Below are 26967 nucleotides of genomic sequence, written 5' to 3' on the forward strand. Positions count from 1 at the left end.
CTTGTTCCTAGATGTATAACTCTGCATTTGGTATGTTAACATGCATTTTGTTTGAATTGGTACAGGTTTCCAAACAATGCAGATGGCTCTGTATGACTGCCCTGCCTCATTATTCTTTACCACTCCACCAGTCTTTGTCATCCACAAATTTTCTCGGCAGTGATTTTATATTTAGTTCTAGATCATTGATGGCAATGTTGAATAGCATCAGGCCCAGTGTTCCCTCTAATTTTTCCCACCCATGTGCAGAATGAATTTTGTTATCTGCACCAATATGGAGGTGATGTATGACACGTCACCTTCATATCTGTGCACATAACAAAATTCATGTGGTGGGGGTGGGGCCGATGGGTTTGGAGTATGGGAGAAGGCTCAGGGCTGGGGCAGAGGGTTGGGGTGCCAGGGGTGTGAGGGCTCCGGCTGGGGGGATGTGGGCTCTGGGGTCAGGACAGGGATGAGGGGTTTGGGGTGTAGGAGGGTGCTCAGATGCTACGGCGTGGAGAGAGGAATCCCGTCCCCCTCCCCCCCCCCCCCAGCTCTCTCTTCCCGCAGCAGCACCTGTGCTGTGGGGGAGAGGTGTCTCTTCCCACTGTGGCAGCTCTGGAGTTGGGGCTCCAGGATAGGTGCCCCAGCAGGTCTGTGCCTGGGGCCGCGCCAGGCTGGGCCGCAGCAGAGTTGGAGCTGGGGGAAGGATGTCCCTCCCCTGGCTGCGGCAGGTCCCAGGGCAGGTTCCTTGAGTGCCTGTGTGGTGCTAAATAGGCTGCTCTGCAGCTACACAGATTACAGGGGACTTAAATCAGGCCTGTCTATCCATCCCTGTGGAATTCTCTTGGACACCCCACCGTGATTCCTGATTGACAACTACTTTTTGAGGTCGGTTAACTAGCAAGTTCTTAATCCATTTCTGTGCTTTATTGATATTGTATAATGTTAAATTTGTAATTAGAATGTCATGTTGTAATAAGTCAAAAATGCCTTAAAAAATCCTAAATCTATCCGTGCAGTTACCTTTATCAACCAAACGTGTAATCTCATCCAGGAATGAAATCAGGTTTATTTGACCAGACCCATTTTCCATAAAGCCATGTTTACTGGCATTAATTATATTCCTGTCTTTTAATTCTTTTTATCAATGGAATTTCATATCAGCTTTTCTATTGTTTTGTCTGGGATTGATGTAAGGCTAAGCAGCCTATATTTACCTCATCCTGCTTGCCCTTTTTTAGCATGACATTAGTACTCTTCTGGAATTTCCATGGTATTCTAAGATTTATTAACACAAGTGAGTCGGACATCTCCTCAGCCAACTCTTTTAGGACTGTTGGGTGCAAGTTATCCGGGTCTGCTGACTTTAAAATGTTTATGCCTAATGGATGTTGTTTAACATCCTCATTGGTTAGTAAATGACTGGAAAGTATTTAATGTACCTGTATCACACGAGGGATGATGATCCTGCTCCTTTCCAAATACAGAAAAGAAGTATTCATTGTACCCTGTGTTTACTGAGTCATCATTAACAATTTTATCATATTCATCTAGTAATGGAGCATACCATTGCTAGGATTCCATTTGTTCCTAATATACTTAAAAAAACTCTCCTCCTTATTGTGCTAACCCTGCCAGCCATGAATTGTTCCCTGATGTCTTTAGCTTCCCTTATCAATTTTCCATACTTCATAACTTATTTATATTAATTGCTATCTCTTTCCTCTTTTTTCCTTGTGTTTTGTATATTGCATTTTAAATTTCTAGTTGTTGCCTTCACTTTGCCACTGAACCAGGATTCTTTTAACCAAAGTTATCCTCTTTCTTCACTGTGGAATTGCGGCTTTTGGGCCATCTAATAAAATCTGCTTAAAGAACTCTAAACTTTTGTTCCCATTTTCTATCTAAAAATTTCTTCACATTTCTAGTTTACTCTTCACAACTTGTGCTGTATTGTGTGTCTGTCTGCCTGTATGCCTTAACTCCAGATCAGGGTGGTTTTTGTTTGGTATTTTTTGCCAGTAGTGTGAATTCAAGATGGAAATTATTCTCTCTGTAAAATTAATGTAAACAGCAACTGCTGTGGCTATCTAATTGGGAGTCCAGGATGGAGGGGATTTTGCCCTGGTGTTCAGAAATGGGTGTGCCTTTGGCACAGGTGCTTGGCTCATTTGTTGTGATGTGTAGATGGAGTGTCCATTGTGCCTGGAGTTCAGGATGTGGCTGCAAATTTAGAATCCTGCTCACTTAGATTTTCAGTCTCTGAATTTCTTGATATTACAGATTTCAGTCAATCCTTTTTGTATTGCTCTAATATTGATTTGTGGGGATGGTTTTCTTTTTGTTGTATTAGTGCTTTTGCATTATTGATCTGACATAAAACCCCACTGTATTCTGCTTGCAGCTGCCTTCCAATATATGCTTATATTTTGATTTATTATTAACTTATAATACCCAGGAACTGTAATTCTAAAAGAAAATGCACAGATAGCAAGTCCTTTTTCTGCTTACCAAATACATTTTGTTCATGTAACAGATGGGGGTTATTTGGATATGCTTTTATCATACAGGGCATATGGCTGGACAGAAACTCATAAGAGAAGTCACTAAATGGAATTATAGCTTCTGTTCCTTTCAGCAGAATGGCAGCAGTGATGTATTTTTATCAAAATTCCTCTGTGCACCTCCGTCATTAACAATGACATTTTCATTCTCTCTCACACACACACTCACACACTCACACCTCTCTCTCTGCGTCCCTCCCAGCTGCTAGGCTCTGTGTCATAATCCTGAGAGGCTCTGTTACAGAGGTCTGATTGGTGGGTTCTGTTTATTCTGTGACCAGATTCTTCTAAAAGAAGGCAGGCCATAGCTGTCTGATGCTGATTGGCTGTCCCCCTCTGACTTCTCCCATTTCCCTTTCAGAGCACACGCCACAGAAAGCTCTGTGCTGAATCCTAACACAGCCCAATTTACATCCATTCATGAATCCGTGACGTCAGCAAGCTTCTGTGCTCCTTTTGCAGCAGGCTGCAGGATTGTGTGGGTGGAATTTCCTTTTATTTTTCTAAGCTTTTTTTTTTTTTAACCTTCTATCTTTTTAAACCAAGAAAATGGACAATCATGTGTAGGAATTCTCCATCCTTGTGAGTATTTCACCAAATGCTTGTAGAGGGGTGTGTGTAATGCAAGTGTTACTGTCTCATCATTTATTTGAGAGGGGCAGATGGATGGTGCATTTGTGATGTGGAGAGACTGAAAAAATGATGCTGAGGGAGGGGCAGAGAGAGAAATCTGAAACCATAATTTAGCCAAGAGTGTGTCTGAAGTCGACAGCTGGTTTTCCTTTTGCTTGTCTGCATGGTAGATACGGACATTTTTCATTTACAATCTTGTACGTTATCCCTTAGTGCTTCCTGTGCCTGCCTTTTAAAGGGGGAGGGAATGAATGTCAGCGTGGGGTGGCCGTATGAAATGACAGATATCAGGGTATTCAAGGAACAACAACAGAAGAATTACTGGAGGCAGAATAGGAAAAGCAAAGCTGGCTTTTTACCTGCTGGGCAAGTGTAATCTTTCCTCTCAGCTGGCTATTCAGCAGTTTTGCTTTCTTGTTGTTGTTATAGAAATGGATCATTTAAGGTACTTTTTCAGAGGATAAGGCAAACTGTATAACATGGTGAATATTTTGTCTATAATTTTGTCCTTTTAAATAGAAGCTTTTAACTGTTTTTCTTGTTCTGGACATACTTATGGTCAGATTCTTTCATTCTTAAATTGCATAGAACCTCATTTGGGAGTAGTCCCATTGCAGTCAGTGGTGGGAATCACTGAGGGCTAGACTGTGATACTCTTGCTCACGTTGAATAGTGCTTCGTATTATGAATAATCCCACTGAAGTCAATGGGACTTCATTTGTGGTAAGGAACTACTCACTGTGAGTAAGGAAATCAACAGTCTGGCTTGTAATTTTTTAAATCAGTGGGTAAGGTGAATACCTGAATTTTTAATTTGAAGAAGGCAGTGTCAGAGCCATACCTTTTGGACAAGCTAACATTAGCTGTGATTGGTCCTTATGGTGTCGGGGAAAGCTGAAGGAAAGTGTTTTATTATTTTCCTGAAATGACAGATCAAAATGAGAACATCTGACTGTGGTGAACATAAAATGAGTAAAATAGGTAAGAGCATTGTCAGCTACGTTTTGCAAACACATTCTGTCCATACACACTACAGTCACTCCGCCTGGGATGTCCTACACTGTTGACAGGTTACAGTTGTTGAAAAGTTAGGGAATTAAGCTAATCTTTGTTTTGATGGTAGCTTTGTTCATAATCTAGGAAACTTTCAAAGAGAGCCAGGAAATCCTCTTGGATCTGTATGCATCTGTCTTTTCAAAATATCAGTGGACAATACATCCCAATTTGAGAGTTGGTAGGCTTTTTTAGTTCTTGACTGTTTGGACTTAATTGGGGGGGGGGTTGTTCATCTCACTTCTGATGGTTCATTTTATATTCCACGTTGGACTTCATAGGTTAGATCAGATAAAAGGCCTGATCTGGGATAATCTTTGGTTTAGATTTTCCTTTGTCTCATACTGGCCTAGTATACTTCAACTTGTCACTGTTCTGATTAATTTTCAATTTAATGACTAGAATTATTAAATTATTATTTATAGCATCAAATGGGTGTGAGACACTCTTAAAATTTAGGCAACCACACCTACAGCTGAAAATTGTTTTCAGAATTTGCGTTTTTCTGTCTTTTCTCTCAAATTCATGTGTCTTACTTTTCTATTTTTGCTCTCTATTTAAATGAGTTGGCAAGTCCTATGGTCCTATGTTTGTCTCCAGTGGCCTGGAAAATTTAGGAATTATTTATTGGTAAACACTATATAGCTAAAGTATATTTCATTGGTTAAACCATACAGTTTAAAGTGTGGTTCTATTCTAGAGAGGAACAATGTGAAAATGGATTGTGGCATTCCATGTTTGCATCTCAGTGATTTCCATAGCAAATGTGCTAAGTTCACAGTGATCAGAGCTCAAGGGTTTGTTCAGTTTGGTGAGAGTTCTGGGGGTTCTCACAAGTTCTGGGGGTATTCTCTTCTTAGGCATATGGAATGCTTTGAAATGGTGGACTCTTACAATGTAAAAGAAACTCTTGAAGTACAAACACTGTATAAGTGAAAAGATGGGTTTATTGTCAGCCATACAAACTCCTCTTGGGAGTGTAAAGTCAAGCTGGGTTCTTTCCATTTCTCACATCATTTCTGGTAATAAAGCTCTTGCAGAACATGTTAAATGCTTGTGTCTACACTGCAGCTGGGAGCATGCATCCCAGTGTAGGTAGACAAACACATGCTAGCTCTGCTCAGGCTACTGTGCTAAAAATAGTAGTGTGGCCTAGGCAGCGGCTCAGGCTAGCTATCAGAGTACAAACTCGCCCAAACCCTGGGGCATGCACCTCCAGTGGCTAGCTCAACCTGCTGCCTGTACAGCTGAGGCCACACCGCTATTTTTAGCATGCTAGCTTAAGCAGAGCTAGCGCGTCTGTCTACCCAGGCTGAGAGGCACACACCCAGGCACTGCAGACAAAGCCTTAGTGACATTCATGCTCTTCATTGCTGTCAGTGGGTTTTCACAGTTGTAGCTAACTGGAACTTTATAAAGAATTCTCTACATGGCTATGCAGAGCGGAACAGGAGTAGATATTTTTTCGTCGTCATAATAAGGAGATGTGACACACTGAGCAGGTCTGCTGTGGAAAAAGGTGCCACTCCTATCCTCTTCAGAGTGGAATTTCACTTTAAATCAAAATACCAAATTTGGGAACGGCTATTTGTAAAAATGTAGTGGCTTAAAAGTGAGCTCTTCAATTTGAATGGTCAAGACATGTCTCTACTATATTTTGATATCACCATCTCCAGTAAAACTGTAATTTGTTTGAATTGTCGAATCTGATCCTTCTACTCTCTTGTCAACAGCTGCCAGCTTGGTGTTGGAAGGTAAGCATAAGGTGAGCTTAGATGGGGGAGGGGGAAGGAGCAGGAGCTTGCATAGCCGATTGGAGTGAGAATTCTTTCCTTATGTATGGAACGCGGTGCAATCACAGTAATAATAATGCTTAGCTCTTACATAGCCCTTTCCATCACAGCATGGGTTGGCAGCAACAGCCAAAATGTAAATATTAGGGATGGGCCAAGGAGGAACTAATATTCTTAGAGGTTCTCGTCCAGGATGTTGTATGGTCTGGCTAATGCAGGAGATCAGGCTGGATGATTTAGAAGGTCTCATTTCTGGCCTTACAATCTCTGAAACTCTCTCTTTCTCTGCTTTGCGTTGACTTGCACCCTATATGGTGACAGCATGTCCTAGTGGATTAAGCATAGGACTGAAAACCAGCGTGTCCCAAATTTTAATCCCATGTTTGATACTGTCTCGGTATAGGGTACTAAAGAAGTCACTGTGTCCATGTTCACATCAGGAAATTATTCTGTCCTTCCTTGCAGGTCTGTTGTGGTGATTAAAATGTAAAATGCTAGTAAGCGCTGAGTATTATTATGGTAAATTACATCCAGATGGAGTCCTTAAGTGTTCCCTTCTATTGGATGCTGCTGTTTTCTCTGTGTACCCATATACCCTCTCCTGTAACCAGATCCCATGGGATTACACACAATCCAGTAATAGCCATTTGCATTTGTATAGCTGTTTAATAGTTGTAATACTTAGCAATTATATAGCTTTTAAATGCCCAGTGCATCATTACTTAATGTCTGCCCCAGAACTGAGGTTAGGCATGTGAATGAATTCATCTGAGAATAGTCCCAGTTCAAAGGCTAGCAAGAGCCACTGAGACGATGATCTTTACCCCATCCCACCTTGTGCTGAAGCCCAAGCCCTTCATTTACAGAATTCCAGCATAGGCTGTCCAGCACATTACGCCACTGACATGCAGAGATCTGCTGGATAGCAGGCTAATTAGGAGAAACACAGGGTATAGACTGGATACTGAATGAGCAATAATTTGGCGCACAGCTTGTCTTCCTCATTAATGCTCATTTTCTGTGGTGTGGCAGAGGGTGATTTTTGTTGCATTAGGCCATATCTACACTACCACTTATGTCAGCAAAACATATTTCTCTTAAGGGTGTGAAAAAAACACACCCCTGAGTGACCTAAGTTTTGCTGGCATAAGTGGAAGTGTGTATGGTGCTATGTCGACAGGAGAGCTTCTCCTGCCGACATAGCTACCGCTGCTCTTTGGGGGTGGTTTAATTATGTCAACAGGAGAGCTCTTTCCCATTGGCATACAGCAGCTACATGAGAGATGTTACAGCGGTGCAGCTGCATTGGTACAGCGACGCCACTGTAAGGTCTGTAGTGTAGACACAGCCTAAGTTATGAGAGGAAGACATTGTGTTAATGTGAGACACCATCACCCAAGCTCCAAGAGGCTCTTCTGTTTCTACTCCAGAACCCTTTATAGCTTTACTACTGTGTCAAAGTGAGGGCTATCACAAGGGAATACAAATTCAAAGCAGCTCTTTGTGATATCAGCTCTGAGTTATTTCAGCAGGTCATGGGGAACCTCACTGACAGGGCAGTTTCTGTGTTGGCTTTCACAGCAACACTGTCTGTACCCAAGGTGTAAGCTTAGCCCCTAGACCCGCTCAGCGGTGATGTCAGCTCCAGGAATTACCAAACAGAAACAGGTTTCAGAGTAACAGCCGTGTTAGTCTGTATTCGCAAAAAGAAAAGGAGGACTTGTGGCTCTCAACTGAGTCTAATCAGCTCTCTCTTTAAATGCTGGAGAGGGGCAGGTCAAATGGTGTTTGGGACTCTTTAAGGAGAGTCCACATCATCACATAGGTATATCTGTCACCAAGCACTCTCATCTTCACTGGCATTTGGCATCCCTACCTCCTGCTTAGCAAATGAGGTCCAGCTTCGGGTGACCCCCTCAGTCAGAGCATGCTAAGCACAGTTCTGCTGCCCTTTACTCGTAAAATGGGATAACAATGTTTAGTTACCCCTTTGCTTTCAATGCTAGTGATTTGTAACCCCAAACCAGCCAAACTTGATCATTTGGGCAAAGCAGCTCCATCTGCTGTGCACCTAACCAGAGTGGGTGTGTTTTATGCAAACAGTCTGCTCCTGAAGTCTTCTCGTCTCCCCTCTCCTCCCCCTGGCTCATCACTAGATGTCAGAGGAGAGCGCATTTGGACCCTGCTTACACATAGATTGACTTAATATTCCACAAGAGAAAATATATACTTAATGCATGAGCTGTGAGAAAATAGAGATGAGTTTCTCGCCCTTTCTGGTTCTCTGGATGTTTATTTATAATAAATGCACCTCTTATAGGGCTCTTTATTGACAGATCTAAAAGCAAGTTACATATGAGAGAAGTGTATTTATCCTCATTTCATTGCCATAGAGAAACTGTAGTGAAATGACTTGATCAAGGTCTCACAGCAGTTCAGTGGCTGAACCAGGAGTTTAAAAACCAGGTCTCCTGATTCCCAGTGCAGGCCTCTGACAGGAACCTGAAAAAGATGTTTTGTTTTAAGTCCCTGCTGTCATTAACTTATGCCTCTTAATGAATCAATGATGGATTATTGCAAGATCAGTAAAACACCCTGGCCAGATTTTCAAGAGAGACTCTACACTGGGGTCTACAGTTTTGAGTGTCACTAATTTGCACCTCTAAAAACCCACATTTGCATACACCCAAAAAGTAGACATGTAAATACTCAAATTTTCATGCGCAGCTGCCATGTATACCTGTGGCCTGATCTTTCTGGAGATTCACCTGTGCAGCTCCCACTAAACTCAGTGAAAGTTACGTGCACACCAGGACGATTGGGTCCCTGTGAACTGGGGCTTTTCCCCTGAACTAATAGTTGGAGGCCTGTTTAAAAGTTTGGTTCTTATTAGACAGCATTTCAATTAAATGTCTCATCTCTCTTTTTCCCCAGTGAAACTATAGAGTAAATATATACTCCCAAAGAGTAGCTCTTGTATCATGTAGGTATTAAAGTTCAAAAGCAAGAAAGGGTGTGTTGGGGAGGAGGGAATCCATGCATCGTTCTGTCTTTCAAAGCATGTAGAAAATAACTATGCACCCAAAGGGACGTGGCAGGCTTGTGACTGCCTAGACTTCTCTTCCATGGAAATTAAAATATAAAATTATATCAAATGGGTCAAAAGAGATCAAACTGAATTCAGATTCCTTGATTCATTCATTGGGGTTCCTGAAAATAATAGCATTTTATAGTGCTGTCCATCTTCAAAGCCCTGACAGACATGAATTAATCCTTACAATTCCCCTGTGAGGAAGATATAGTGTTCATCACAGTTATTACAGGCAGGGAAACTGCTAAAAAGTATATCCCATTGGCTAGTGCTGGAGTCTCATTACATGATCACACGTCTTAATGCAACAGCACCACCCTGGGACAGTTAATGTTGATGTAGTAGCGACTGTGAATGTTTTCTGGCTTTTGTGGTTGTAAACTATTTCCATTTAAACGATGCAATAACTTTTTTTTGCATTCAGTACTCTTGGTCTTAAATCAGGTTTTAAGGGGAAAAGGGCAAATTTCTGTAGGGTGGGAGAGAAAGGGGGAAAGTAGTAGAGCCAGCAGCATATCCAAGTCCATGCTAGGGAATTAAAGGGTTTTTCATAATACGGAGACAGCTGAGAAAAGATGAGTAGACAAGGGAGAGAAAGAGACTAATGGTCAGTCCTAAATTTTGGTCCAACCCAGCTTCCAAAAGCAGGAAGTGGTATGAAACAGGAACAAACATTCTTCTGTCATCAGAGATGACCCCTTCTCCCAAAGAGATATTTTAGAAGATGATGTTTCTGTTGGTTGTATTTTAGGACCATAGTAAGTGTAAAAATCATTATGCAACATCATTTGTTTTCTATAGCATTGTGTTATGCGGTTGTAGGACAATGGGAATGCAAAGTCCTGGTGGGGGGAAAAAAAGTACAATTTTAACAGATTCAAAAATACCTAGAAAGTGTCAGGGGGGGCATATATATGTGTAGTGTAGTGTGGTGTGGTTCTACTTTGTATTTCATAAACTGCTCCCTGTAAAAGATGCTTGCATTAGTAGGTGATTTAGGACCCAATCTAACTCCCATTAAAGTGAATGGAAAGAGTCTCATTAAGTACAGTGGGAGCTGTATCAGGCCCACTCAGTTCCCAGGAACTGGAAGCAAACCTTCTGGTTCAAATACCACTGCTTGGCATTTAACCCTTCACTTCCACTTGGACTGCTCAACTGGAAACACAGTTGGCTCGCACACATAAGGGTTAAGGTCATCCCAGCACTAACAAGAAGTCCTTGATCAAGTGTGCTGCTAGCTAGTCAGAGGAACAGCCGGATTCTGGTTAACCTCTGGTTTGAGGCAAGCAAGAGGTTCAACTTTAGCAAGAGCACAAGAAATGATTATGTCTGCAAAGCTACATTTGAGTGGCTCATGGCTTTGGGAATCGATTCAACCAGCTATCAATGGAGAGAGCGAATCAATCAGCTCAAGACGGACTGCCACAAAGTCAAGGATGCTAACAGCACCTCTGGAAACTCCCCATCTTCCTGCCATTTTTACAAGGAATTCAACTGCCTCCTGGGAACTTCTGCAAGCACAGGGCCCACTCTGTGCACAACAGTCTGCTGAGCAGGGATGTGACTCTTATAACCCCCCAGTCACAGGCACTGAGGGATGATGGGCAAGAAGTGGCCCAGGTGCTGAGGTGAGTGCAGCGCACCCTGGGTCTGTATTCAGAGGAGCAGAGTGGTTCTGGGGGACAGCCTGCAGTGGAACCTGCAGAAGAGGCTGGTAAGTTTCTGATGCCATTTTTGTTGTTAACATATGGATGAGAGGGATTTCTGGCTTATAGCCATATTGAGTTATTAGTACAAGCCGGGTTTATAGTGTGCTTCTGTTCAGGGTGGAATCCACATCATTTCTGTAGTGCCCTCCTCCCTCCCCAGCCACCACATGGGATTCAGAATGGACACTGGGAGCTGAGAAAACACAGCTAAGGTGTTACGATATTTTTACTAGTTATTCACTAATTGATCGAAATATGGCTTAGGGCACTACAATGAGGAGCCTCACATACACCTGCCTGCTAATACTGCGGCACCTTATAAATCAGCTGTACCTGCACTCTTTCAGATCGCCGGTTAACTGAGTAAAAAAAAAAGTTGGCTATAATGAGACCAAATGAAACCAGAGTCTGTGTTTGGTCCATAGCTAGCTAAATCCAAATTACAGTGCAGGGTGGGTGCATATCTGTGTTAGGAGTCCCCATGGCTGGCAGTCAGTCAGGTCTGTCCATGAATGCAGGGTGCTTACAAGGAGGCTGTACTACACCTTTATGCTACATCAGCATCTTGTCGATTTTTAGCATGGATTTTCACCCATTGCTGCTTGTTGAAGAAAGCAAATCTCTCATGGAGTTAGGAACTCTGGGCCATTGCTTACCTTCTGGAGCAGGGCATACTTATTAGGGCCACCTCTGTAGTTCATAAGTCCCCTCCATTTGGATGCCTGCTAGTCAGTCACCAGATGCTTTAAAATCTCCTTAGCCCACGAATGGCTGTCCTCCACTGGCCTGGAACAGAAGTTCATACTTCCACCTAGGGACCTCTAGAATATCAATGTCCTCCAGAGCTTGCCCTGCCTGAAAGGATTGTAAAATCCATAGCTAGTGACAACCTCCTCTTCCCCTGGGAAAAGTAGTGAGGATTTATAAATCACTGTAACTGAATTTTTGTATGTGTATCTTACCCTTATGTGTGATGGCTTTTGATGCTGCTCCATCTGGAGTAGCCGCTATTTTGTGTGAATAAAATAAAGCCCATTGATTAAAATGTGTAGTCTTTTGACCTTGAAGTAAAGCAGCTCCCTTGAAAGAGTAGAAATGTAATTTTTTTTATCATGGTCAGATGATAATGTGTTCTTCCATTTTCCTTTCAAGGCCATTTCACCTCTGTAGGGCAAGTGCACGGACCCAGGAGCCTGGGGGAGTAGATGCCTCCAACTACATGCAGGGAGAAAGAGTTCAAGATGTGTTGATGGGATTCTCGATAAAACCGGTCAGCAGACTTTAACAGAAGGACCAGATTGAGTACCAGAAAGATAAGGATGCAAGAAAGGTGGAAAGAGAGAGAGGATGCATAGCATGAGGAGCGATTGGTGGCACTGTTCTTGGAGCATTACCTCAGGTTGAGGAAGGAAAGGAGACCGCAGCAGAAGGAGCTGTTTGAATATTTGCTTATGCTTGTGGCCACCAGAGTGTAGGTTGCAGCATCCGCTCCACTCCCACATTCACTTCCTGCTCCATCCCTATGTCCTGAGTCCCCTCCACGTTATCATGTCTTGCAGACTATACAGACTTAGGACAGTTCAGGGGTTGGCTGGACCATCTCATAGCCAATGAATACTATTAAAGGGAATGTTTAAATGTACCCTGTGTTTTCCTCCTTTCCAGTCCAGTTGCAGCCTGCATGTGCAAAATACACTGGAAAGGTCAAGGAGAACAGAGGAACAGGAGACACCCAGAAACAGCTGTCAGTCTTATTTGGAAACATGCACTGTTCACTGTTTTTTGCACCGTTTGGATATTGTGTTGTATGTTTGGATGGCAGCTGGTCTGCATGTCTGGGTTTTACACTTTTCTTTCATGTTTAAAATAAATATTAAATTTGCACACATAGCTTCTTTAGCAAATTTTATTATATGTAATGAAGTAGAACTTCATCACAGTACCCCATAAGTTGTGGGTTCAAGTACATGGCTGGCCTCACTAAAGATTTTTTTTTAAAATGCAATGTCATAGTAATCCATAAGCATAAAACATTTCCATACATTTCAGCACAGTGAGCAATACACTATGTGTAGTGGTACATTAAAGTGTTTACAAACCGAATTAAAATTCTTCCAGAGCTGCTCCACACCCAAAACCAGAATAATTACAAATAGCATTTCAGGCCCCCCGCCTCTCCCAGTGCATAGGACCATGTAAACCTATCATGTGGGTGCGTGAAGCATCCCTGATTTCCACTGTGCATGTGAATCCAGCCCTGGTAACAGATGCACTTTCTGGCTGTGTGTGAGTCCACTCTTAGTAAAAAGATTTTTCCTTGTCCCCACAGACACTGTGCACAGCACAACAGGCCACAACATTGCAGACTGGCATCCAAAAGGTTGTGAAGGCAGCGCCAATGATATTTCAATCTTCCAAATGCATATTCAACCACCATTGTACAGCTGCTGAGTGTATAGTATGAACCTTCTTTTACCAGGGCTTCTGTGAACAGGATAGGGTTTCAAAAGTCATGGAAAAATGGGGTATGCAAGGTCCCCTAGAACAACAGTAGGGAGAGGGATTCCATTTATAACTGTTATTTGGTGGAAATAGTGTCCCAGCTTGTCCACAAAGGTAAAATCCTGATCTCTGGAAAACCCTGGCATCATGCCCCTTGCCAGTGATCCCACATTAGTGTCCATGCATCTGCCATTGTGGTTGACAAGGGCCTGCATAACAATGGAGTAGTACCATTTGTGGTTTATATTCTCATGTGCTCCTTGTGGAGAGCAAACTAGGCATATGAGTCCCATCAGTGGCCGCTGAGCAGTCTGGAAAGCCCATTCTCTCAAAGTCAGCAGTAATTTCAGGAACACTTATGCCTACTACCTTTGGCTTTATCAGGAGACAGGGAGTTGGGGGGTGGTGGATAGGGATGGGGGTCCTGGGAGGGGGCAGTCAGGAGACAAGGAGTGGGGTGGGGGTTGGATGGGGCAGGGGGGCCTGTCAGGGGGGTGGGGGTGTGGATAGGGGTTGGGGCAGTCAGGGGACAGGGAGCAGGTGGGGTTGGATGGGGGTGGAAGTTAGAGATGGGGTCCTGGGAGGGGGTGGTCAGGGGACAAGGAGCAGGGAGGGTTGGATGGGTTGGGGGTTCTGAGGGGAGGCAGTCGGGGCAGGAAGTGGGTGGGGGTGGATAGTGGGTGGGGGGCCAGGCTGTTTGCGGAGTCACAGCCTTCCCTACCCAGCCCTCCATACCATTTTGCAACCCGGATGTGGCCCTCGGGCCAAAAAGTTTGCCCACTCCTGAGTTAGACCCTGAGCATGTAAGCAAGAACCAGTCAGCCAAGCACCTGAGAGAGACAGTGTGTTCCATGCCAACTTTGGAATCTGGCCTACCCTATCCAATGTCCCATCTCCAGCCAGGGCCATTCCTGATGGTTCAGAGGAAGAAGACCCCCCCCCCAAAAAAAACCCCAAAACACTGTGTGGGAAGAATCCCTTCCTACCTCTTGCAGATGGCTAGCTGAATCCCTGAAACCTGAGCTTTTAGGAACATAAGACATTAACAGGAAGAGCATCCCAAGCAATGCTGTCATAGTGTCCCACTAATAAATTTGTCCAGCTCTTTCTGAAAATTAAGTTGTGTGCCCCTACAACTCCTGTAGGGAGGCTGTTCCAGAGCCTTACTCCTTTGGTGGTTGGAAACCTTCTGATTTCCAGCCAGAATTTGTTCATAGCCAGTTTATATCCATTTGTTCTTGTGCCAACATTGTCCTTTAGCTTAAATGGCTCTTCACCCTCCCTGATATTCCCTATCCCTCTCCCCTCCATTTATAGAAAGCAATCATATCCCTTCTCTGCCTTCTTTTTGCAAGACTAAAGAAGCCAAGCTCTTCTAGTCTCTTCTCATAAGATAAGCCCTCCATTCCCCTTATCATCATAATAGCTCTTCTCTGCACCTCTTCCAGTTTGAATGATTCTTTCTTGAACATGGGTGACTAGGACACATTATTTCAAATGAGTATTACCAGTGCCTTGTACAAAGGCGTTAATACTTCCCTTTCTCTCCTGGAAATGCCTTGCCTGATACATCCTAGGATCGCATTTATCTTTTTCACAGTCACATCACATTGGTGGCTCACAGTCACCCCGTGATTGATCCCCACAACCAGGTCTCTCTCCTCCTCTGTTGCTTGCAACTGATGACCCTTAGCTTGTAGCAGAAATTCTTATTTTTAGACCCAAAGTTGTTACAAGATCCTGTTGGTATCATTTTTATTAGTGTAAGAGAGACAAGGCAAATTGCCACGTTTATTGTAAATACAACAAAATATTCCTATATGCAATTTCTATATAGATCCATTCACACACAGGTTCTACATAAAGGTTGTTATAGTTACCAGCCTAGATGTTGCTCGTGCCAAGTCACTGGCCAGCTGACCTGGACACGAGAGTGGAGCCAAGTTGTTGTCAGATGCGCATCCGATGCTCCTGGAGGGTGGTCGTAGAACCAGACTCAAAGAACACAGTCCCTGGACCCTATTTTTATAGGTCTCTGGTTCAATACAAGTCTATGGAAGTTGCTTCATCATGCTGAATTTACAACTGAGATGACCATCAATCAGCTCAATCAGCAGGTGGTACATCCATGATGGCTAGGTGTTATCTTCTTGTTCTTCGTTTTGGGTGGAATCCAGTTCACCCCTCTGGGGTCATCCAGTTATCTCTATTTTGCATATTCTTCGGCCCATCGATATCAAGGTTGAAATTCTTAGGATTAGGCTGGCACCATTTACTAACCAATTATTTCCCTGATTTAGGCTCTCAGTTCCATGCACTCATCATTCTTTTACTTAACAACACAATCTATGACTCTTGATTCATTTAACAAGTTTTATCCCACTATCTATTTTTCCCTCTTTGGATACCAAGATTTACATAGGCATGACAAGGGGCCCCCAAGGGGGAAGAGCATCAGGGTGGTGTTTTAAAGAACAGCATTGTTTCCTCAAAGTTCTTATCACTTTCCAACACAGACTCTTTGTCCTGTATCAGCCCAAAATAATTAGCACTTTGGTCTTGCATTTGTTACAGAGTGAAATTCAACAGCATGGAACTGATGTTCATACCTTTTTACAATACCTATATACTCTTTTGTCTATCTTTATTTCTACTACTGCATAATTAGAATTCTATCATACTTATATAACTTTGAGGGCGACCCAACAAAGTGCATGACCTTGCAAGTTGTACTATTTTATCCCATTTCTATCACTCCAGTCTTATAGCTCTTCCTGTATAACATTCGGATCCTCCTCTGTATTGATGAAGATTAGTCCCAAGACCCCGATCTTTGAGGAGCTCCACTAGTAACCTCTCTCCAGTCTGATAGTTCAGCTTTCAGCACAACCTGTTGCCTTCTCCCCTTTAGCCAGTTTATCCACTTTCCAATTTGTGTACTGATCCCCATCTTCTCTATCTGATAATTTCCCATGTGGTTCCGTTCCAAATGCTTTACTGAAGTCCAAGAATATTAGAGATACTACACTTCACTTATCTAAAAGATCAGTTATTTTCCCTAAGAAAGAAATCAGGTTAGTCTGGCATGATCTACTTTTGATAAATCCATGTTGCATTCCAGCTCCTTTAGCTCTGTGAATTTAGTTATTTTTGTTCCAAAACCTTGCATACTACTGAGGTCAGACTAACCGGTCTGTAATTGCCCAGATCACTTTTCCCCCCCTCTTATATATAGGTAGGACATTAGCTATTCTCCAGTTACATGTTACTAACCCCAAATAGATAGATGTATTAAAAATCCTTGCTACTAACGAGACTAGCAATCTCATGTGCCAGTTCTTTCAGTATTCTGTAATGGAAGTTTAGTCCTCCCAGTGAGTACGCATTAAGCTCTGTGTTCCTTAGTCCTCCCAGTGAGTACGCATTAAGCTCTGTGTTCCTTATTATTATCCTTATTGAAAATTGAGGCAAAGTATCATTTAGTTTTTTGGCCTTTCATCTCCTTCCTATCCATACTGCATAGCAGCCAAATTTCATCCATCCTTATTCTCTTTTTATCTATATAACGAAAAATCCTTTTTATTTATTTTAATGTCTTTGGCAAGTGCTGATTCAGCTTGACTTTTAGCAGTTCTCACTTTATTCCTGCATTTTCTAACCTCCATGATGTAGCTTTCTTTGCTGATCAACAACTTTTTCCATTCTGAATAGGCTCTCTGCTTACTCCTAATAAGCTTTTTGAGGTGGTTGTTCACCCATCTGGGTCTGGAGCATTTCTCCACAAGTTTTTTCTCTTTTACTTGGTATTCCTGTTTTGGATTGTTTTGGATAGTTGATTTGAAGAAATTCCAAACCTTTTCCCCATTTAAATCCTTAAGCTTTTCAGTCCAATTGACTTTAACTAATTCCCTTTATTTCCCAAAGTCTGCCCTTTTGAACTCAAAACCCATAGTTGATTACCCGGTTTTGATTATCCTTCCATTTAATTTAAACTGAATCAACTTGTGATCGCTCAATCCAAAGTTATTCCTACAACCAACCCTTCTATGATGGCCTTACCAAAGCCAAGTCTAAAATTGCATCAACTGAAAAATCTCTGCCAAAAGGTTTGCCAGTGTCTCACAGATGCTCTGCCTGATTCCTGAAATAGGACTGACCCAGTGAGCTGGAGAAGTTCTTCCACCAGGTCGGAATCTATGTTGATGACTCTTGCTGCTGGGAGCATGCATATCTGAAAATGGCTCAGCTGGATGTATCAGTGGGCTCATGGAGTATGGACACACAAGGTGTCCTACAGTCCACTATGAACCAAGCCCTAGAGTGGCAATAGCTGGTATGGGTTCTAGGATGGAACCATGGGATAAGCTGGGGTATGCATAATGGTCTCAAGTTGCAGTGGGGGAGGTTTAGATTGGATATTAGGAAAAACTTTTTCACTAAGAGGGTGGTGAAACACTGGAATGCGTTACCTAGGGAGGTGGTAGAATCTCCTTCCTTAGAGGTTTTTAAGGTCAGGCTTGACAAAGCCCTGGCTGGGATGATTTAACTGGGAATTGGTCCTGCTTCGAGCAGGGGGTTGGACTAGATGACCTTCAGGGGTCCCTTCCAACCCTGATATTCTATGATTCTATGCCACCAGAAACAGAAGGTCTGACTTGAGTCTGCATCATGCAGTATGGAGATGTCAGCAGTGTTGGGTGGCCCATGCTTACAGTGCAATGTGGATGTTTAAGTACGGGCTTAAAAACACCAAATCTGGAAGCCTGGGTCCCACAGACACAAGCTTACTATGCAGTGTAGCCATCGCCACAAAGGCAGAGCATTCGTTACGGTCACAGACGGCATTTACCTGACTGAGTTGTCCATTCAGAACAGATCATTACTTTTGAGTGCTGTTGTCATGCCAAACCCTCAGATGTTTGGCTTCAGTAGGCTGTGTGCGTGTGTGTGGCTGCTGTTAATGTGTCTCTCTGTATATGTGTGAGAAGCTCATTTATGAGATGGAAGCCACCAAGAGCAGAGAAGGAATTTGGCTATTTAGCTAGGGGGAATTTCCTCTGAATTTCCTGGGTTTTTCCCAAATGTGAGTTATGAGACTGATTCAACTGCTCTTTTATTCCCTTCTTGATGAACTGCCTTTTCTAATGCTTTTAAACTGCAGCTAAAGGCTGTCTAATGTGCTGAGATATCAGGGATGTCAGGTCTGGCTCTTCCATAAACAAAGATGCACTTCCTGTTTCCTTCATTCAGGGAGCTAAATTGTAATGGTGTGGATGGAAGACTGTTTTCCATGTGACTGAGAATAATTTACAGCAGCTTGTGATCATACAAAAATTATACTTTGCTTCAGAAGTTCCATTGTAGATTTAAAATACCTTTTTTCTTAGCTGCAAGAATAAGCATGAGCTGATCAAAACAGCTTAGCTCAAATCCGAGGTTTTGCCTTGCAACATGCTGCTGCAGTAGCATTCAGTGAAGTCTGCATAGCTTAAATACATGCATAATCCTTTGTGCATACACATACATCTAAGAACTTTTGACTTGAAGACTGTTTCTGCAGAGGCATTATTAAGCTTGAAAAACAGAACACCCCCTGAGCAGGTTGCCTATTAGAATTTTTCAGAATACCTTAACCAATGATGGTATGATTGGCTGTAAAATCAGGTTCTAAGTGTTTGCAGAGACTGTTATATTGTTTTTAGCAGTGTAGCCCAGTATGTTGTACATTTTCTTTACCCTCCTCTACCTAAACACGAAGTCTTCAGATCTTAACCCTGGCTAAATCAAAGTAGTATTTGTTCTACCTTATATCTTAATGTCAGTGACTCTAAAGATGTGAATGTGGTTCCTTGCTAAAGAAGTCCTTTAACAGAATGCCGTCTTTTTTAATCATTCTGGGCCAAATCCTCTGTTTCTCCTCCTGACACACAGATTATTACTGGATTGCTCAACAGCATTAGTATACTTCTGGTGTAGGAATAAGGTATACATTTTAATACCTTTAATTTACCTATTATGAAAGCGCCATTGCAGTTTCACAGTTAAGATTGAGTTGAATTTTAGTCATACAGCAGGGATTCAGCTACTTTGTTACATAGGAAGAATATAGTGTATTCTCCCCAAAATTATAGCACTTGCTCTTTAAGGACAGGTTTGATTTTCTGGGCATTTACAATAAATCCATTAAGATCTTAATATTTAAAATTAAAAATAGGTCTACAATGAAGCAGAGAAACTGCCAGCTAGCCCTGCCCCATTATACCTGCAGCCAATTCCAGGCCTGTAGAGTGGAGAAAAGGAGAGAGCCTGGCTCATTTTGGGGCTGACTGGTGGAGCTATGACAGGAGCTAGCCACCTCTCTATGTGAGGGGAAGGATCACTAACCTGCCCGCCAAGGCAGCCACCTGGAAGGAAGCACTGTCACCCCAGCCATGGGAGACTGTGGAGGAGACCTAGGAGCCTTCAGCTATGGAGGCTGCTGAATGGGCAAAGCCCAGGGATGTTGTAGGGCTCAGCATGACCAACTTGCAGCTGCCCAGTCCAAAGGAGACTGAGTCTGTGACAAGGTGCTGCTCACGACCCGTGAGAGGACCCTATGGGAAGCAGGCCACCCAACTAATTGGACTAGAGTTGCCACGCCCCAAAATGAACAGACACTGGTAGGAAGTAGCCCAGGGCAGCAAATTTGGACTCCCTACAACAGAGGTGGGTAAACTACGGCCCACAGGCCACATCCAGCCTACGGGACTGTCCTGCCTGGTCTTTGAGCTCCCGGCCCGGGAGGCTAGCCCCCAGCCCCTCCCCTGTTGACAATCCTGATTCAAACCAAGTTTTTGGATTCAAGGATAAAGTGTTCTCCCAGAACTGGATGAGGTGTTCTGGATAAGCAGAGTGGAAAAGGTCTCAGAGGGAATCCCAGCAACTGATAGGTCTCAAAGTGTAATTGTAATCTGGGAATCATCATAGAATTGGTGTGTTTCTAGTAGGGGCACACAGAGATTGGTTGTTGGCCCTGCACTATTTAACCTTTTTATTAACAACCTGGAAGAAAGCATAAATTCATCATTGATAAAATTTTGCAGATGACACAAAAATTGGGGGAGTAACAAACAATGAAGAGGACAGGCCACTGATTCAAAGCAAACTGGATTGTTTGGTAAACTGGGTGCAAGAAAACAATGTGTTTTTCTATGGGGGAAGGATAGCTCAGTGGTTTGAGCATTGGCCCGTTAAACTCGGGGTTGTGAGTTCAATCCCTGAGGGGGCCATTTAGGGGTCTGGGGCAAAAATTGGGGATTGATCCTGCTTTGAGCAGGGGGTTGGACTAGATGACCTCCTGAGGTCCCTTCCAACCCTGATATTCTATGATTCTATGAAATATAAATATATACATCTAGGAACAAAGAACACAGGCTATACTTACAGGATGAAGGATTCTATTCTGGGAAGCAGTGACTGAAAAAGATTTGGGGGTCATGGTGGATAATCAGCTGAATGTGAGCTCCCAAGGTTATGCTGTGGCCAAAACGGCTAATACAATCCTTGGATGCATAAACAGGGGAATCTCAAATAGGAGCAGAGAGGTTATTTTACCTCTGTATTTGCCATGCTGGAATTCAGCAATCAGTTCTGATGGCCACAATTCAAGAAGGACGTTGATAAATTGGAGAGGATTGAGAGAAGAGAGTGATAGACTCAAGGAGCTCAATCTGTTTAGTTTAACAAAGCAGAGGTTAGGGGGAGACTTGATTAGAGCCTGTAAATGTCTACATGGGGAACAAATATTTAATAATGGGCTCTTCAACCTAGCAGACAAAGGTATACCAAGATCCAATGGCTAGAAGTGGAAACTGGACAAATTCAGGTTGGAAATAAGGTGTAATTTTTTAATGGTGAGGATAATTAACCATTGGAACAATTTACCAAGGGTTGTGGTAGATTTTCCATCACTGACTACTTTTAAATTAAGATTGGATGTTTTTCTAAAAATATCTACTCTAGGAATGATTTTGGGGAAGTTCTATGTCCTGTGTTATAGAGGACTTCGATCCTTCTCATTACATTTGATTTAAAGCCAAAAGTCAGTGTAACACTACTGAGTTTTAATGACCATTTTTATTAACCAGTTTATTACTCTAATTATGTAGCAATAATATAATTTTGGCATCATGTATGTCTCATTTAATCTTTTATGCAATCTCCTTTAGCTGTTTGAGTAAACTTTTGAGCCACTTTTGTTGAGAGCCTGCTTTTCTTTAATCCCTTGTCTGATCTTTTAGATCAGGCCTCATTATTGGGGAAGCAAGCCCTAAGTTGAGGTTATTTTCCAGTATAAAAGATTCTGGAGATTTGTATTTTATTTTTAGAAGCTCTAATATCTCCATTGTTTGCAGCAAGCTTTTGGAATTTGGTCAGGAGAAAGCCTTGGAGCCAGAGGAAGTGCCCTTAGTTTGTCTCATAAACTTCTGTTCAGGCTTGAATGAAAGATGACCTATTGAAAATTTTAATTTTCCTTTCTCTTGCTTGCATTGTCAATAAAATGTTGAGAGTCTGCCAAAATTCTAACTAAATATGAGCTCATCTAAGATCATGACCATGCTCCTGCAACCATCGCCCAGCGCACTGTGTTGGAAAGCTTGGGAGCAGCCCCTCTGGGAGGGAGAGTCTGGGAGGGACTCTTCCTGTCCATCTCCCCAACCCCCAAACAAGCCCCAATGGCCAATCCCCCCCCACCCCCGGATGATAACCTGCTGTGAGTGAATGTAGTTAGTCCTATAGCGCAGGCTGTGCTGTCCAGAGTTCAAACCCTGATGATGCATGATGGGGTTGTTAGAGGTGCAACAAATATAATTTACATACTTTTTTCCTTTAAAAGACCCTAGGAAATGACATACACTTTTTAAAAGAATGTTATTTAGGTTGCAAAGTCAAGCACTCAAAAGTTAGGAAATCCCAGAATTCAGGTTGCCTGTGCAATCTTAATTCGGCCTCCTGTGCTCATGCATTGATAGTCTTTAGTTACATGATTACATACTATTTTTGTTACTTTCAAGTACTTGACTTTATAACCTTAATAGCATCATTTTAGTGTGTGCTTTATATATAAAACTGTATGTGTATTCAGAGAAAGAGATGAATGATACCAAAAAAACCTCAGGCTTTTGGACTTCCCCCGGTGGTGGTCTTATTATTTTATCTATGCAATGTACTGCTCCCTCAAAGAGGGGTAGAACACAAGCTCGGGGTGACGATTTTCAAACATCCTCCTGATGTTAGCTGTCTAATACCATATTTAGTCACCTGAATTAAGTAGTCTAATTTTCAAAAGTACGGAACACCCAGCACCTTCCATTGAGGTTCTGTGGTCTCCAACCTCCTCCATTTCTTCCTTTTGGTGGCTGTTTTCAGACTTCAGGACCTTTGTTCTTTGCCTAGGGAAACTTTTCTGGCTTTTTAATCAAAAATCTCCTGTTGACATATTGAAGTCAAGGGGAGTCTTTCCATTAATTTCAATGAGATTTGGCTTGTGCCCTCAGAGCAGTGGGAGTGGAATAAGCATTTTGTCTCTGACTAGTGTGTGATGGTGGGATATGTCTGTATAAAAGGGGGAACTCCATTTTGTATTATGTGCTGAACTCATGTCTAGCCCAGCCAAGGTTAATGAATTGCATTCCCAGTAACTTCCCTCTTCAGGAAAGGTGCTTGACACCAGCACTGAGAAGCCATCACAGAGCAATGGGGGCCTATAATTCTGGAATGGCTCTTTATTACTACCCCACCTCCATGGAACAATCAGTGTTTGCTCCCCTTCCTACTGACCCCTAGGCTGGAGCACTCCAGGGGAGCACATGGCAAGGAGAGGGAGACTCTTTAAAAGAGGGTGTGCTGCTCTGAGCAGAGGGCTGACTGTCACCACATTAGCAGGAGAGAGAACACAGAAGGGACTGTACTCAGCCTGAAATACTGACAAACCTTGGACTCACAGAAGGGACATAGATCAGACTAAGGGAGGCTGTGTCTCTGGACTTTTGTTGTGTTTGAAGAGATCTTTAACTCTTGATGCTGTCAAGAGTAAAGTGACTGTGGTCAAGAAATTTGTTTGCTACCCCTGTGTTCTTTAATGTCCTGTCCCATTGTCCCTGAAGGGGCCAAACTAGAAGCCAGAGTGACCACATCAAGGTGGAACTCTGAAGGAATGCATGTAAGCGACTGGGGGGCTCAGGAGGTCTGAGACACTGGTTTTGAGGTCTGGGGTGGCTGGATCATCCCAAGGGAAGGGCTCAGACAAAGGGTCTGTCCTGCGTAGCCAGAATCTTTACCCAGACAGAGTTGATGTGGAAACACGTGAGACCTTGCAGTTGGGTCCACTTAGAACAGACTGGTGTCTGTGCAGAGGGGTACTGGCCCTGGTGGTAACATAGTGCACACAGGCCTTTCCTGTAAGAAGACTCTCATGGGTCAGCCATTGCCAGTTATCTGAGTTTTCCAAAAAAGAGTCATGGTGGGTAACCCAGAGGAGAAATAACAAGGACCATCCCATTGATGATGTGCACTGAGTTAAATGTCAAAGGGAACAAATGTTGTCATTTGTAAATTTCAATAATCATTTACCAAATATCATTGGGCCTCCAGTTTTCTAGTTAAACTCATTATCAGATCTTCTCCAGAAAAGAGCACAAAACAGAAATACCATATAGTAGTGATTAAGAAAAGAAAAAAATATTTCTTATCCCATTTTCTCTCATTCCAGGTGCTGGGGCCATTTGTTGCATCTGAATTGTGTATCATTAGTTCTCTAAGCACCGTATCGGACTACCTGCTTCATGCACATGCACGGCACCATGGCCAGTCCTCAGGAGCACCTGAGCTGGCCTTCCTCTACAAACTTGATCACCAAGACTTTCAATGAAGACAAAGACTTCAGTGGGATACATGGTGATCATGCACCCACTGGAAACCATCCTTCACCTGAGATCATAGAGGATGTGCGAGAGAAGGGCTTACTTCAGGCAGATCTAATAGAAAATGTGGGCAGTCCAGTCACCACAGCAGTGTTGACCAGCATCAGCGAGGACTCTAGGGACCAATTTGAGAACAGTGTGCTGCAGTTGAGAGAACAGGATGAAGCAGAAACAGCTGTGCCTCAGGGCAACAGTAACACGATGGATGGAGAGAACAGTGGGACAGATGACATTAAAATTCAGTTCAGCAGATCCGGGAGTGGGAGCAGTGGGTTTCTTGAGGGACTTTTTGGCTGTTTGAGGCCTGTATGGAACATCATAGGGAAAGCATACTCCACTGACTACAAACTGCAGCAACAAGGTAAGCCTGTGCCACAGAAATGCTCCCAGTGCATTTCTTCTTCCCTTCATTTCTTTTAAAGTGAAGTGTGTGAGGATGCTAAAACAAATGAAATCCCTTTCCCAGCTTTCCACATGACCATTTGTCTGACATTCTCTCATACCTAACATACAGAGTTGCACAGAAAACATTCACTCCATAGTGAACCGCAAGCGCAGAATTGTATAAGCTAGAGCTGGAAAAGACTACTTTTACATGATCTACTCCATCCCCTGAACTGGGAAGTGGCGGACTTCGAAGTTGAGACAATTATTTAAATTAGTCGGGGTGTGGTGGGGTGGTGCCCCGCTCCCAGGCCAGACTGGGCTACAGCAAGCCAGAGCGGCTGCGTGGTCAGCCAGCCAATCAGGGCCAGGCTAGGCTCTATATAAAGGCTGCCCAGGCGAGAGGCGGGGAGTCTCTCCCAGACCTTCAAGGGAGAAGGTCTGTCTCCTGAGCAAAGGAGACCAGCACCCAGGACAGCGCAGTGCTGGGCAGGCTTGCGGGAGCTGAGGAAAGCTCCAGCCCCATACCTGGCAGGCTGCAGGCCCTAATAGAAGGGCCCACAAGGTGCAAGGGGGCCGAAGGGGAAGCAGCCCAGGGAGGAGAGGCGGACAAGGGGAGTGAAGGAGGGCAGGGAGGCTGCTGCCAGAGGGTCACTGGGCTGGGACCCAGAGTAGAGGGCGGGCCTGAGTCCCCCTTTCCCCCTTGTCCTACACCTGGCCGTTAGAAGTGGCCATAATGGACTGCACGCTACCCCTGATAGAAGGGGTTAGACTTTGGGGATTGGTTGGCCACTGCAGCTGGGGTGAAGCGAAAAGACTGCTGTTAAACCTCCCCCCTTCCCTGGAAGGGGGTGAGCATGGACTAGGGGGCAATGTCCTGAAGAGAATGCTACAAGAAGGGAGCAACATGGGTTCAGACACCAACGGAGGGTGAGAGACGGACGGGACACCACCAGTGGAGGGTGCTCCACGTGGACTGAGCTAATTCCCAGAGGTACCAACGGGAGGCGCTGCAGTGGTGAGACCCAACCCCGTCACACAGGACTAGAGAAATCTATGGGGAACCTAAGGAACGTAATCAAGTTAGGTGATTGGGCAGCACATGGCTGATTAAAAATAATGTTGACAAATGCAAGGTAAGGTACAGTGGAGGAATAGTTGGAACTCCTCACACACCTTCCACCATACAATCTTAATGCAGGATTTTCCCGTGCTGAATGTATTAGCTAGTGTTGTGTCCAGTCTGGTACTAAATATATGAAACATTGGGGCTTCCATCACTTCCCTGTGAGAATATTCCACTGCCTCATACATCTTGTTGTCAGGAAGACTTTCAACATTTAACTTTTCGCTCCCTTTTACCTCCCCTCCCTACCACGCTGAACAATTTTTCTGTGATCTTGGTGTTTACACTTTTCATATATTTGTGGACAGTTGTTATACCCTGCATCCTTTAATTCTGATACAAAAGAGCAGGACAGAAAGAGGTGGCATGAGAACAAATGGATTGCCAAAAATTATGGATATTAATGAAAATTGTTAATGTGTTAATGAGGTTATGAGCGTAAGGCCTACATATAGTATATCTTTAAAAGTATAACCTGTCCCCAGCTTTGGGAAAGGAAAAAGACAGATTAGAACAAGTTGTCATTTGAAATAGGGAGGTGTGACGGGGTGAACACACCTCGCACTGGACTGGGAAAGGTTAACTCCTCACTGTGGGCAGAGGAAGCCACGCCCCCACATCCCTACTGGGCATGCTCTAGGTGTAGCACCAGTATAAGAGGGAGCAGCCCAGCTCAGTCTGGGCTGACTGCTGGAGAGGAAGGATGCTCCTTGCTGGCTCCTGACCAGGAGCCACTGACGCCCTGGCCCGCGGAAGCCAGAGGCGCCAAGACCCAAGCAGATGCCCAGCTACCTGTGGATGCCCCAGGGAGGTCTGAGCTACAGGGAGTTGCACTGGCCAAGGAACCCAGAGACCCCAAAGATGTGCAGACTGCCACCGGAAGTAACATGGTAGGTAGGAAGTAGCCCAAAGGAGGACTAACCATTGTCCTGATGATGGTCAACATGTTGCAGACAGATCCCCGCTGACCCAGTGGCAGACACTCACCACTGACAGGGCCCTGATCTGGGATCCGGTGGAGCAGGGAGGACCCAGTCCCCCTACCGTGGCCCACACACCCCAATGGACCGCAAGGCCATACAGCCCCGCCTGGAGGGCAATTCTATTGTAAGGAATGTGGGTGAAGCCAAGCAGCTACAATTAAGATTTTTGTACACCAATGC

General features: G+C 43.7%; 1 protein-coding gene across 20 annotated transcripts in view; it reads left to right on the forward strand.

Moving 5' to 3' along the window:
- The window catches only part of MAP3K13 (mitogen-activated protein kinase kinase kinase 13), a 141160-nt gene that overhangs the window by 63897 nt on the left and 50296 nt on the right, over nucleotides 1–26967 (forward strand). For 13 of the 20 annotated variants that reach the window (XM_078854197.1, XM_078854202.1, XM_078854204.1 and 10 more), the window contains 3 exons: nucleotides 11984–12302; nucleotides 13161–13289; nucleotides 24084–24655. In XM_078854197.1, the coding sequence (XP_078710323.1) occupies nucleotides 24157–24655 (499 nt within the window). In that variant the 5' untranslated portion in view covers nucleotides 11984–12302; nucleotides 13161–13289; nucleotides 24084–24156. Of the gene's footprint in view, nucleotides 1–517; nucleotides 3132–5434; nucleotides 10837–11983; nucleotides 12303–13160; nucleotides 13290–24083; nucleotides 24656–26967 lie in introns of those variants that run through there. The other 7 variants (XM_073360277.2, XM_073360274.2, XM_073360273.2 and 4 more) reach the window with 5 other exon arrangements.

Source organism: Lepidochelys kempii, chromosome 9 (assembly GCF_965140285.1).
Source record: "Lepidochelys kempii isolate rLepKem1 chromosome 9, rLepKem1.hap1, whole genome shotgun sequence".
Lineage (NCBI taxonomy): Eukaryota > Metazoa > Chordata > Testudines > Cheloniidae > Lepidochelys > Lepidochelys kempii.